The sequence below is a fragment of the Quercus lobata genome, chromosome 3, assembly GCF_001633185.2.
Source record: "Quercus lobata isolate SW786 chromosome 3, ValleyOak3.0 Primary Assembly, whole genome shotgun sequence".
Lineage (NCBI taxonomy): Eukaryota > Viridiplantae > Streptophyta > Magnoliopsida > Fagales > Fagaceae > Quercus > Quercus lobata.
Genome location: NC_044906.1, coordinates 73153299 through 73166846, shown reverse-complemented (window position 1 = coordinate 73166846; position 13548 = coordinate 73153299). Strand labels below are relative to the sequence as shown.

Below are 13548 nucleotides of genomic sequence, written 5' to 3'. Positions count from 1 at the left end.
TTCAAAATTTATAGGTAATTATCTTTATTAAAATAAGTAAATAAATAAAATAAAGATAAATTTTCTATTCAAAATTGGTAGATAATTATCTTTATTAAATAAATTAAATAGAGATAATTATTTATCAAGGGATTAGAAGTTTGCGAGTAGTTAATAATGATGGGGAATTGGCTCTCTCTCCCTAGTAGGAGTCTTTCTTCCTCTCGTTTTTGAATACGAGCTGTTCCTTCCCAAATCTTTCTTTTTTTGGGTTGTATAGTTTTCTGGTTGTTCTCTTTAGGCAAGAGTAAATATTTTTAGTCATGGACCCAAGCATTCTCTCTAGCTTACAGAACCTATAACTCACAAAAGAAGCAGAAGAAGCTATTCCCATCTCAGTCTCAAACTGCCTTGGCCTTTTGGAAGAATGTTCCCTCAGACTCTTTGGACGGCTCCTCGCTAATTGGCAACAGAACCAACGTGCTTTGAAGAACACCCTCAGATCAGCATGGAAAATGGGTTCAGACATGAGGATTGTGGAAGTTGGGAACAATATACTCCAATTCAAGTTTAGCTCAAAATTCCAGATGGAGTGGGTTGAGAGGTGTGGGCCTTGGTGCTTCGACAACAACCTCCTATTGCTCTGCAGATGGAAAAAAGGACTGACTTCCACAAACATTTCCTTCACCCATTCTCCATTTTGGGAACAAATTTGGGGTCTCCCCTTTGAGCATATGTCACTAGACGTTAGGAAAGAAATCGATAGCAAGCTAGGTACATTTTTGGAAGTCAATAGGCGTTTATGGCAATTTGACCAGGCAAAGTTCATGAGAGTTCGTGTGGAGCTGGAGATTGATAAGCCTCTAAGAAGAGGAGCTTATATTATAAGCTCTGAAGAGAAACAGTTATGGCTCACGTTCAAGTACGAAAGGCTTCCTACGGTTTGCTTCATCTGTGGGAAGCTTGGGCATGATAAAAAACATTGCCCAGCAGCAAGGGACTGGCAGACAGCTTGCCATCAATATGGGGACTGGCTAAGGGCGGGGTGGAATACAAAAATGGTAGCCAAGGAAAAGAACCTGAACAATGAGATGGTCCGTATGATCTCCGGTGAGGCTGATGCACAGCTTTTGACCGGACAGGGGATTGGTTCTACATCAGCTTTCCTTCAAGCTTCTGGTCTTGTGGGCGGGAAGAGTAATCTGGAGAAATGTGATTCTTGGGGGAAAGAAAACTCCACATGTGCGGATGGAAATCTTGCTGGAGAAGTACAAGCTATCAGGGGACCAACTGTGCTGCTAAAGACTGCTGTGACAGGACAGGATTTGGGTGCCTTGGGTTCCCTTGAGACATCATGTGATCAGCTAAGGCAGGTTCTCCCAACTGACGACTCTTTCTCTCATGGGCCAAAAAGCCTTGCTTCACAAAGCCCAAAAGGCTCTTTCTTGCAGGGAAGCTCGAGTTCAAAAGCTCCATCAGAAACAAATGAGAAAGATAAAACTGAGTTGTTGAATGCGGCCAAGGCTGCCCATGTTGGTGTTATTTTTCAGGCCAAAGCTCAAGGAAAAGGAAAACAAATTCTGGGCAAAGGCAATCTGAAAAAAGTAGCCCGTGCAAAAGGGAAAGCCAGTGAAGACCAAACTCTCGCGCAAATGCTGAAGTCTGGAGCAAAGCGTTGGAGAGTGACTGAAGCTTCAGAGGAAGAGAACATCTGGGCTTCTAAACGCCTATGCGAACCGGTCAACTTGGGTCCTGCTAATGATGCTTGATCTTGTCTGCACTTTGGTGCTTTTTGGGACCTTGGGCTTTTCTCTGTTTGTTTGATTTGTCTTCTTGAAAAGGGTGTTCAACATGATTGTTTTCTTGTTAAGTTGCTTAGCTGGTGGTATATTTTAGTTGTGTTTTGGTTGTTTAGGTTTGCTGACCTTGCGCCTGCAGGTTAGGTCCTATGGGTCTGTTTCCATTTTGTCTTTCCTGTTGTATGCCAATTTCTTGAAGCAATGAAATCTTTGTTCCCTTTAAAAAAAAAAAGATAATTATTTATCTTTGTTGATTATTATCCTTATCAAAATATGATATTTGTCAAAATAGATAAATAGAGATAATTATCTCTAAGAAAAATTTGGACCAATCAAAAGTCTGCTACATACTTTCAAGCATATCAATTTATAGTGGAGCTTATCCTCTGAAATCACTATAAATAGAGGACATACCCTCTCATTTTCGACAGGAAGTTTTCAAGGGGTCCAAGTTTTGGAGAAATTTTGTCTCAAGAATCTTTGAAGAACTTGAAGAACATTCAAAGGGCTTGAAGAACAACAAATCTCTATCAAGCTCAAGGCTAGAGATTCGTTGAGAAGACCATTCAATCCATCTTCCAACCAAATTCAAGGAGATCTATTGTTCGAGTTCTTTGAAGTTCTATTGGAATTAAGCTAAAAAGCCTCCATAAACCTCAACAAACCCAAATCTTGAAGCTCAACGGATCACGCCTCTAAAGCCTTAAAGAACTTCAACCCTAGAGCCTTCACATTCGAAGACTTGAAGAACAATAAATCTCTAATAAGCTCGAAGCTAGAGATTTATTGTGAAGACCGATCAATCCATCTTCCAATTAAAGTCAAGAAGATTCTTGTTCGAGTCAAATTCAAAGAAGATAGAATCAGAGGGTATTCTTTTGTAAAAGAATTGAAATAGAGATTGTACTCATTATTCATCAATACAAATTTATATTTTCAAACCATATTTCTTTTTAATTGTTTGATTTTCTACAATTGAGAAAAATTTGTGTTTACACCCCTCCACACACACTTGTGGAACCTACATATTGTGAGGGGGACATTGTATAAAGTTATAAGATAATTTTTCCTAGAAAATTAAAGATAAAAACTATCCTAAGCTAGCTCTGTCTCTGTTCCCCTACTCCCACACAAAAATAAATAAATCTAAAGCAAAAACGAAGAGTGCAATAGCGGATCAAATTGAACGTGCAATTTCAGACCGGTTTTAGAATTTCCAATATGAACAACATATTGAAGATGTAAAGATGGAAGATGTATTAAGGTATAGCATTGTCCATGCCGACGAATTCAACATAAGTGGCAGTCACTTGAGTATTTAGGGACAACGTTACACTCAGAAAACAATTGATTTTTGTATAGGGACTCGGCGATGTTTTCTGGATCCATATGGTTGTGCAGTGCAGTCTGGGTCCACTATGTTACTAAAAGTGAAAACCAAGTCAAATCATACACGTGGGTGATTCTCTTTGAATAGGGCATAGGCATCACTATATATTGCCACCATATTTGAAAACACAGCAAGAGCAATCATGAAAACAGATAGTATCTTGTCCTTCTTTGTTGCTATGCCATGACGATCCCTGAAGCAGCAGAAAAAAGAAAGAAAAAGTAAGTGGATTAGAAAAACTTAAATAGCTCTAAGCCATTTGAAGCAAAGTCATTTATAATATCAACTTACAGCCTGCGAACCACGTTGATAAAAACTTAACCATAATTCATCAATCTGAGTTCGTGTTTCACACCTAACCTAAACATATTTGACCACTAGCCATCTTAAGTAAGTAGGTTCTTAATTTTCCTGCAAACACAACGTTGCTAAATGTCAAAGCACCAAAATCAATTGGAAAAACCTTGATAGTAGAAGGCGTGTGTGCTAAAAAGGGGACTATGTTAACTTGTCACAAGTGGTCAGGAACATTTGGATTCCTTTCATTAGGGATAAGAGCCCAAACATCAAGTGGACATTGACATGTACAGAGACAGCCAAATAAATGTTGTATATTAGTAAAATATATGATCTACCAAGTATTTGTCACCTAAGCAGCTTTGCGATTTCCCTTCCATCCATACGCTTCAACCATTAGTGTATTTTAGAATAATTTACTAACTCATGGAGACATACCTTTATTATAGTTGAAAATGTTAACAGGTACTTTTTATAAAGACTTACCTTAAAGCAATGGCTGCAGGAAAGATAAATCCTATGCAAACTGTAGCAGTTGCTCCAGTGAACTGGAAAACATCCCATATGTTGGGTATAAAATTGGCACCCAAGAAAACAAGCAAAAGGAGCCCAATGCTGATCAATCCAAACCTCAGGTTATCTACAACCAAAGGCCTAGCTGAAGGAAAGAGAAGGCCATCCAAATTGAGGCGCAGTGGATAGAAGAGAATTGGGAAAACAAGCATAAGGTGGAGAGCATAGCTAATGCGAACGACATCATTGAGCAGAGAGCCATATGGAATGCCAAGGTTGGTGTTGAAGTTGGCCAGCACATCATCAAGAGTTGAGTCACCAAATAGGAGGAAACCAAAGAAGCTTGTTAGAACATAGACAATAGAGCACAGAGCCAATGATGTTTGCACAACTGGTCGTATCAGGGAAGAGTCTTCAAGCTCATTGTCTATTGTATGTACTGCATAATCCAGAAAATGAAATCTCTCACAAATGTTATCCATTTTTTCTTGGCAAAAAAAAAAAAAAAAAAGAAAGAATAATCATTGTAACAGAGGACTTCAGTCAATTTGGCAAGGATGATAATTGACTAACACAAGATGCTGGCTTAAATTGAACATCTAGTTTTCTGGATACATCTTAATTTGGGGTTTTGGGGGGTGGGGGGTGAGGAATACCTACAGCTTCTCCCAATTTGACCAGGTCCCCATGAGTAGGACTTTGGCAATAACATAATTGGCAGATCCAAGATGTACTACTACAAGTAAAAGAGGCTTGAATAGATATCGGTTGTGTTTTTAAGGTTATAAATTGATTGACAAGTCCAATCCTAATATCTTGGGGGGGGGGGGGGGGTTTGGAAATCAATAAGACAATAACACAGAAAGGAATCCATAGAGCAGAAATTATAATATTTCTAATTCCTCATAAGAACCTGCCTTTAATGGTGAAAATCTAGCACATCAAAGAAAGTTTTCAACACTGTAGTCAAGTTACAGAAAAATCATCAAATTAACGGAATATCAATAAATGAACAAAGTAGGCAAGAAAGTGTCTGGAGCCTTCCTATTTGTTGATGAAATGACAAGATTTGAGTAAAATCCCTCTACCAAAAAAAAAAAAAAAAAAAAAATCCACTATTCTCTTATTCTCCTAGCAGGAAGATTAAGGTTCTATTCCAAGATGAATACTTCCTTCACCACTTTTCACAGAAAGAGCCAAAAACAAAACATGCCATTGATCTAGAAAAATATGCCTTCATTCACTATGCATGTAGATGTGTAGAGCAGATGTTTATATTGTAGACTTTCCATTTATGATATGATCAGCTAACATACCGTTAAAGTGGCATATGAATGCTGTCACAAGAACAGGGACAACTGTGAACAGATTCCAAATAGCTGTAATATCAGTAATGTTAGGCAGCAACCTGGGCATCGCAATACTTCCATAAAAAAATTTGATAATTGTGATTCCTGCAGTTATAACTAGAAATACAACGGCCAGTGCAACTGCTAAAGCAGATGAGTATCTCAGTGAATCTGCAAGCATGAAAAGCATGAGTCATTCATCACAAACATGTCAACAATGTATATATTATAAAAATGCTTGAGCTATTGTTCCATTAGATTACTGGTGGCAGAGATGAAGATGATGTGGATTTTTTGAGGAATGTGTATCGTGTCTGGTATGGTGGTATTACTTGCAAAAAAAGACATGGAACTTCCAGACTCCTACATTTATTGTGAGAAGGAACAGGATTTGCATTGATGTCTTGCTCAATCTTTTAGTGTTCAGAAACAAGTGATCACATCAAATGCAAGTAGTGTAGGAAGAAACATAATGCTTAGACTTATGAATATAACAGAAAGCGCGAAAGCAAATTAGTCTAATAGGTTATATCAATCATGTGCTTTAAACACTGACACGAGAACTTAAAAAAAAGCTGGAGTGGCCACTCCAATAGAAAAACATGCCTTATGAAATACTCATACAATAAAAAATTGGTATTGCAATTATTGTGTAGTAATTTGTTTGACATTGAAGATCACAAATCATGCACCATCGATCTGAAAGTGCCGAGTGAGATGGAGAAACTATCATGTAGTCTTACACTTTGGATTTAAACTGGTATTTGTTAATTCTTACAAGATTAGTGGAGTAGACATTTACCCATCCGCTTAAAGCATGCCAATGGAGCAAATACAGAAATAGTTGTAACAAGAAGAACAAAGGTACGCCCATTCCACCAGTGCTCACCAAACCACCCTTCCAATACACCAGCATGGTGAATTCCACTAGAAGATGTCCCAGAGAGAACATCACCTGATTGAAATAGCCAATACAAACCCACTAATATTATAATTAATCACCGAATTATAAAGAAATCAAGCTATTTCGATAGATAAACAGAGAATTATTGGCCCCCAATTTTTACTTTTATGAGAAGCAACAGAATTCATCAATCTTAACAATTTCATGAGAAATAAAGAATCAGAAATAGATATTGCTGCTTCTGCCAAATCAGCTTCTTAAAACATAACAGGGTGCACCAGCTGACTCTCAGAAATGCCAATAATCCTACTATCTGTAAACACATCTTCTTTACCTTTATATGTTATCAAAATGGAAACTTTTTAAGTTTAACTGATTCTTGATCCACTTCAATAAAGTCCATACTATATGTTAAGAGTTAAAAAAGAGTAAAAGCAGAATAAATTTCTCTTATGGTCTAAAAAAATTAGAAAAAAAATATTACCAATGATGATCATGTAAACAATGAGTGTCCCAACATTGTTAACCAAGATACAAATCTGAAGCAGCAACCTCCCAGCACGGCCAAAAGCATCCCTCATGACTTCCCCATAAGACTGAGAGTCTCCCACCCTACTGAATCTCAGCAGCATTTCCAACGAACCCTCTGTCAGTATAGCCACAAACACTATCATACCAATTCCAAGCCCAAGACCCAGCACCTTCATGGTGGCAGGCAGTGCCATAATTCCAGCTCCAATAATAGAAGTGGATATATTAAACACTGAGGCAGTAAATGATGCTCTCTTGGCATTGAACTTGAACTCCTCGGTTGCATGGTTCTTTGGCAACAAGGGTGATTCCTCATTGATGGGTTTTCTTGAATTCTTGGTTTCCTTCTTGTCAATGGTCATGGTTTTTCTATTTTCTTTTTGGTGAAGTAACTACTTTTGTCTCCATAAGAGTGGAGCTTTTTGTTGTGTGTGGGGGATATGATAAGATATGAATAAAGGAGTGGGGACACGTAATGAAAGGTGAAGCGGCACAAATCAGAATAATTGCTAGTCAACATACTATGAGTATCAGAAATGCTAATCATGTCATTGCCAGCGTACTCAATTCTCAATTCTTATCCAATCCAAGAGAGTGTAGCAACTAGCAAGAGTAAAATTATTATTTGCATATCAATCACGTGTGTAGTGTAATTCACAACCGACAGATTGTCATTTGTCGTTTTGGCCATAATCTATTGAGAAGAAAAGGTGCTTAGGTTTGTTATTTATTTTTGAGAAGGTGGTCGGTTTCAACATAAAGGTTAAAGGTCTCAAGGATTCAAATCCTTCTTCTTATACTATCGAATTATAAAATAAAAAATAAAAAAGTTGGAAATGTATAATTCACATGTTATGTTTAGTTTTTTCTCAAAAAAAAAAAAAAACAAAAAAACATGTTATGTTTAGTTTCTTTGGTGGGTTAGACCGATGTAGTCACATAGGAGTAAAATTCTATTTTCATGATTCAAAAAAAGAAAAAAAAAATTGACCATCTCATAAGCGTTTAAATTAATTATTCTCAATTTTTTTTTTTTTGTTTTTTTGTTTTTTGTTTTTTTGCTTTTGTGTTTGTAGTAGTAGACTAGTAGTGGTGTAATAAACAAACTTAAATTGAAATCACTCACCCCACTTATTGTAAGTAAAAAAAAAAAGGGAAATTAACCTTGGGAGGTATGGGAAAAAATATATTTGGTTAAGTCTGATTCATAGGCCTAGCTAGAAATTATTTTGAATATTAATTTGATTACTCCATTTCTTTCCATTAGATTTGTTATTATTAATCTATATATTACTAAAAGCTGAAGTGTGGCATTTATTGCTGCCAAGCTTCTGTTGCGCCACCTCATTGCCACGTCATTCGCTACATAATTATTATTTATTATTTATTCCTATTTTTTTTACAAATATATATATATATATATATATATATATATATAGATTATTGACTTTACATATTCATTTTTGTCGGTTTTAACATTTATATATATTTATTTTTTATTTTCAATTTTCCTATAATTTTTTTGACATTCACTTATTTTTTAAATATTTATACTTTCTTTAACATTTCTTCTTCTCTTACCTTTTTATCTCCCCACTACCCTCTAATTTAATATTGCTATTCATTTTTCCCTTCATCTTTCTTTATTTGTCTCTTTTTATCCCTTCCTTCTTACTATAAATTTGTCACTCTTTTCCATTTTTTACATAGTTTTCTCTCACAGAAGATTTCTTTCTCTCTCTCTCTCTCTCTCTCTCTCTCTCTCTCTCTCTCTCTCTCTCATAGTTTTGGTGGATTTTTATTTTTTATTGCATCTTCGCTTTAGGTTGATAAATTGTTGTGTTTTTAAGAACTCTAATTTAGGTTGATACGATTTAGTTTTGTGTTTTAAATTATTATTATTATTATTATTTTGCTCTTTGATTGTTAAATTTTAGCCGATCACGTTATTAAAAATTAAAGATAGTAGATAAAAATAAGATAGAATTCCATTATATAGCATAATTTGAATAATTTAGTGTTTATTGTTATATCTTTTGATTTTTCTTATTTTTTTTTTCTTCTCTACTATTTTACTCAATATTGAAATTCAACCACATCCTCCTTATCATTAAATTATTTATATTTTCTCTCTCTTTTTGTTTTTAAAAAATAAAAAAATATATAATATTTTAGTTAAATTCAAATAAAAGAAAATTGTGCTCATCAAATTGTACTTATTTTTTTTTAACATTTACACTTTCTCCAACCTTTCTTCTTTTCTTTATCTTTTCATCTCCTCAAACATTCTACCTTGATATCACTCTTCCTCTTTTCTTTTATCTTCCTTTATTTTGTTTCTTTTTATTATCATCATCTTAGTATAAATTTGTCATTCACTCCTACATTCTTTACATAATTTTCTCTCACAAAAATTTGGTCATTTCCCACTCTTTCTCCCTCAAGTTTTTGGTGGATTTTTATTTTTATTTTTCTTGCATCTCTATTTTAGCTTGATATAAAGTTTTGTATTTTTTAGAACTCTATTTTGGTTGATGGAATTTAGTTTTGTGTTTTAAGTTTTTTTTTTTATTATTATTTATTTTTATGACTTTGATTGTTAAATATTATCATATTGCATTATAAATAATTAAAAATAGTATACAAGTATGTACTATTATTATTTTACATAGAATTATTTGGATAAGTTAGTTGTAAGGACTCAATTTGTAACGACCCCAAATTGGTATATTAGGTTCGAACGTTAAAGGCCCGAACAATAAAATTTGTAGAGAGTGGGCTAAAAGGCTAGACCATGGTGAACGGACAGTAGTTAGTCATGGTGTTTACGATGATTGCACAGAGATGTACTGTGCTTACTTAAGAAGACTTTCTCCTCGGCACGGCCTGGGTGGCTCTGGTTCTTGGCCTCCATCCAAGGAACTTAATGTTCTTAATATTCCCTTTTTTTACGCTAGGTTACCATGGTCCTGGTGACGATACATAATGCTTTTTATTTTTTTATCGCCCCTCTTCCTGTGGACAAATTCTTGCATTATATAGCCCCTTTCAGTTGATCCTGACCTTCCATCTGTTGATCAGGCAGGTAACTATTCGAGTGCTTGTCTCATCAGCCGCCTTCCCCCACTTTCTGTTAGTTGCAATAACCGAAGCCACATTGTTCAGGGGTTTTTTCCCATTAATGTGGTCAGGACGTTTGTTGGCGCATTCAATGCGGAGGTGACAGTTTTTCCTTGAACCACTCCCATATTGTACCTTTGTGCGAGTCCTACTGTACTCGTCCTTTCTTCTGGGAGCGCTTTAGGGGCTGCCTTTGATGGCGTGCCGTTCTTCCCTTTTGGGTTTTAGGATGCCGAGGACAGGATTGTTCTCGGCTGCATTTCTAGGCCATTTGGACTTTCGCTGCATGTCCTCAGCAACGTCTCTCCTCAGCGCGGGCCTTGGGCCCTAAGGTAAAGTGGGTCGGGGTCACAAATTCTCTGGCCCCACAATAGCCCCTCAAAACCCTGCTGTTCGGCTTCTCGGACGGAGAGGAGGGTTTTGATGACATCAGGCCTCTGCCATAGCTTGTCAATCCTTATCATCTATCAGTACCAAAGACTCTTCGTCTGCCTGAGACACATTCTTGGTACCTTGGTATGTGAAGCGCATATTCATTAAATACGGGCGGCTTTGTACTTCCCACGTTCAACGGTACGATGGTAATCTAACGGTGGAGATTTCCTTGATGGTAATCTAACGGTGGAGATTTCCTTACCTTTATGGGCGGGAAAATTCGCACAGTTACATTTGATGGGAAGTATAAATAATTTTTAGAACTGATTCGTCTCTTCATTTTCGCACTTAAGTGTTCTAGCGCATATATCTTGGGTTCAGTCAAACTTCCATCTAAACTCAAGACTCTCTCCAGCATAAAAAAGCCCGTCTGAGGAACTTTTCCTCCTTTCTGTAAATTTTCTGCTCTCACTAACTTGTGCTTTCTCTCTTCTGGGTTTATTTTTCTCTTACTCCTCTACTTCTCCCGTCATCCCCTGAGTCTGTTTAGCAGTTCCTAGAGATGGTTAAATTAAAAAAGTTGGTTGAGACTGAAGAGACAATGGAAAAGTTCATCGCCGATTATAGGATACCCCCCAATGTGAGTTTGAGGTACTGTAAGGAGGGGGAGTGGCATCTCAAGAGAAGAACGGGCGAGGTGGTGATTCTCCTTCTCACCTTTTTAGAAGGGGGTGTGAGAATCCCCATGGGACCGATAATGAGGAGTTACCTTAGGCATTTCCGATTAACTCCCACCCAGTGCGTTGCTAATGTGTTTAGGATCTTGGGTTGTGTGGAATCCTTAAACGAAAAAATGGGGCTAAGACTAACCCATCATGACGTAAACTGATGCTATAACCTCCAATATTTGAGGGGCAAATCCTACTACATGAAGACGAGAGACGACAGGGTTCGGCTAATCCAGTGCCTCCCCGAATCCAGCAAAGGATTGAACAAGGATTTTCTTATTGTATCTGGGGAGTGGCACGATGGCCTTCCTTGCCCAATTGTGGAGGGAGAACCAGGTGGGACGTAGAGAGTAGGAGGAGGCCAATCTTTTGCGTCGTCTTAATTTTGTGTGGTTCGGTCACTTACTATGAACATGCCTTCTTTTTGCAGATCCACACGCCTTTCACCGACACTTTCATCTGATCAACTGGGAGGATTTGGAGACTGTTCTCAAGGCGGCGGTTTTTGTAAACGAAGAGGATGGTCAAGTCAGAGCCGCTCACAAAATCTTAGGGTACAACCCCATCCAGAAGTCATTTGCCATCCCGAAGCACGTGATCAGAGCTAACGATCCTTGACTTCAGAAAATCACTGTAGTCGAGCACAGGTTTTTGATCTCTAAAGGATCTCCTGTCCTGGAGGGCATTCCGTTGGCGGGCTCTTCTCCGTCCCACCAAGCAGCAAAGGACGAGGGTGATTTGGGTCTGTCCGAAGAGGGGTTCGGTGTATTTGACCAGGCTGATCCATCCGAGGATCCTTCCAGTGACCTAGGTGACCCTGACTTGTTCGAGGCGGAGCTGTTGTCAGTGGGAACATCTTCTCGGGCGGAGATGGGTGTTAAGAGGAAACCCTCGACCAGCTTGTTTGACCTGCTCGAGGGCCAGCTGAGGAAAGGCGTGCAGGGAAGGTCGTAGTTCAGTGCTCCAACTCCCCTACCACAGCCCCAGCTAGTCCAGACTAGGTCTTCTCCTTCCTAGTCGCAGTCACAATCTCCCGACCAAAACTTCCTGCCCCTCCCCAATCCACTCTGCCTCCTCGGCTTGAGCCCACCGACCTAAAGAGGAAGAGGAGTTACAAGGGTAAGGAGTCAATGGACGGGGGGAAATCCCCTTCCTCTCGAGAGGAGGACGAAGCTCCGTGAGCTCAAAAACAGTTAAAGATTGGGCATCAAGGCCAGGGGAAAGGGGTCGATGCCCAATCTGCGCCCAATGCTTGGCTTCCTACCCCAATGCTCCATGGGGAACCTCTGATGGAAGATGCATCCATGAGGATCTTTCGAGACGGAGAAGGTGCTTATGTGGCCGACGCATTGGAGAGGACCTTGCTGCTCCCCACTGACATGACCGAGTTGAAGAATATGAGGATACATGAGGTTTTCCTCAGCATGAAGAGGTACCTGGGCATGGTAAGGCTCCTAATACTTATGACTCCGTCGACCTTTGCTCCTAGATTTTCATTCATAATGTGTTTGTTTCAATTGGCAGGCCGTCCAGGCCACTTATAAGTTGGAGAACGAGGCTAAGGGGCAGAGTAAGTCTGCAGAACTTGAGCGAAATAAGCGTATAGTGGTTGCGCGAACCCTTAAAAATTCCGAAGCTAACCTCGCGAAGGCCAGGGAGGACTTAAAGGAGATGACCAAGGCCAGGGATAGTGCTGAGGTAGGCCTGCACGGTGCCCAAAAACCGGCCGAGGAACAGACGAGGCGCCTGCTTGCTGCCGAGGAGCAATTGGAGATCGCCAAGGAGCAGATCGGTAATTTAAAGAAAAAAATGATCGAGGCAGAGAGGGCTAAGGGTGTCGTGGAATGGGCCAGGGACGAAACTGTAAGGGCCAAGACAGAGGTTGAGTTTGCCAAGATGGAGGCCGAGACCTCCAAGGACAAGGTCAAGGAGGAGGCTTACGATGCGGGGGTGGCTGATACCCAGGCCACCCTTAAAGCTCAAATCCCTGGTGTATGCAGGCTATACTGCTTCCAGGTTTGGAATGAAGCCCTCAAACGAGCCAGTGTGGAGGCTTCGTCTGACCTGTGGAAGGCGGAGAAGGTGTACTATCCTCCGGCCATTCGTGAGACAGCCTCCGCCAGCTCCGAGGCTGTGAGTGCTCCACAGGAGACTGAGGTTGCTCAGTCAGAAGCTACTCAGCTCATTGTCACTCCTGACGAGTCGACTAAGGGAGGAGAGCTTCATGAGGCAACAGAAACACTTGGAGGTCTGAATCCTGAGATGTCTCAGGAGGCTGCCAAGTCTACAGTCAGTGCTCAGATCTTTGATGCCGACGAGCCGGCCCTCTTGGTTCAGCGTCTTCAGGCCATTCCCCTTACTGATGTCTCCGAGGGCCTTGAGGCAAATCCTGCTCGGCTTCCCCAGAAAGGGGATATCTTTCAGGGTCTCGAGGCTAATCTTGCTCAGCCTCCCCAAGAAGTGGCCAAAACAAAATTGAAGAAGAAGTAGGAGCCCTGGCCAACTTTTGTGTTTGTTTTTAGTTAGCTGTTAATTAGTTTCCCTTTTGTTTTAAGGACCTTGG

The 13548-nt window shown here is 39.3% G+C and overlaps 1 protein-coding gene across 1 annotated transcript; it reads right to left on the bottom strand.

Annotated features, from left to right (window-relative positions):
* Positions 1-2937: 2937 nt before the first annotated feature.
* Positions 2938-7257, bottom strand: LOC115979028 (amino acid transporter AVT6A-like). Its single transcript, XM_031100974.1, has 5 exons — positions 6716-7257; positions 6130-6282; positions 5295-5498; positions 3952-4417; positions 2938-3361 (listed from the first exon to the last, which is right to left on the bottom strand). The coding sequence occupies exons 1-5, from the start codon at positions 7122-7124 to the stop codon at positions 3226-3228; spliced, it is 1368 nt and encodes a 455-aa protein (XP_030956834.1). The 5' UTR covers positions 7125-7257; the 3' UTR covers positions 2938-3225.
* Between the last annotated feature and the right edge of the window lie 6291 nt (positions 7258-13548).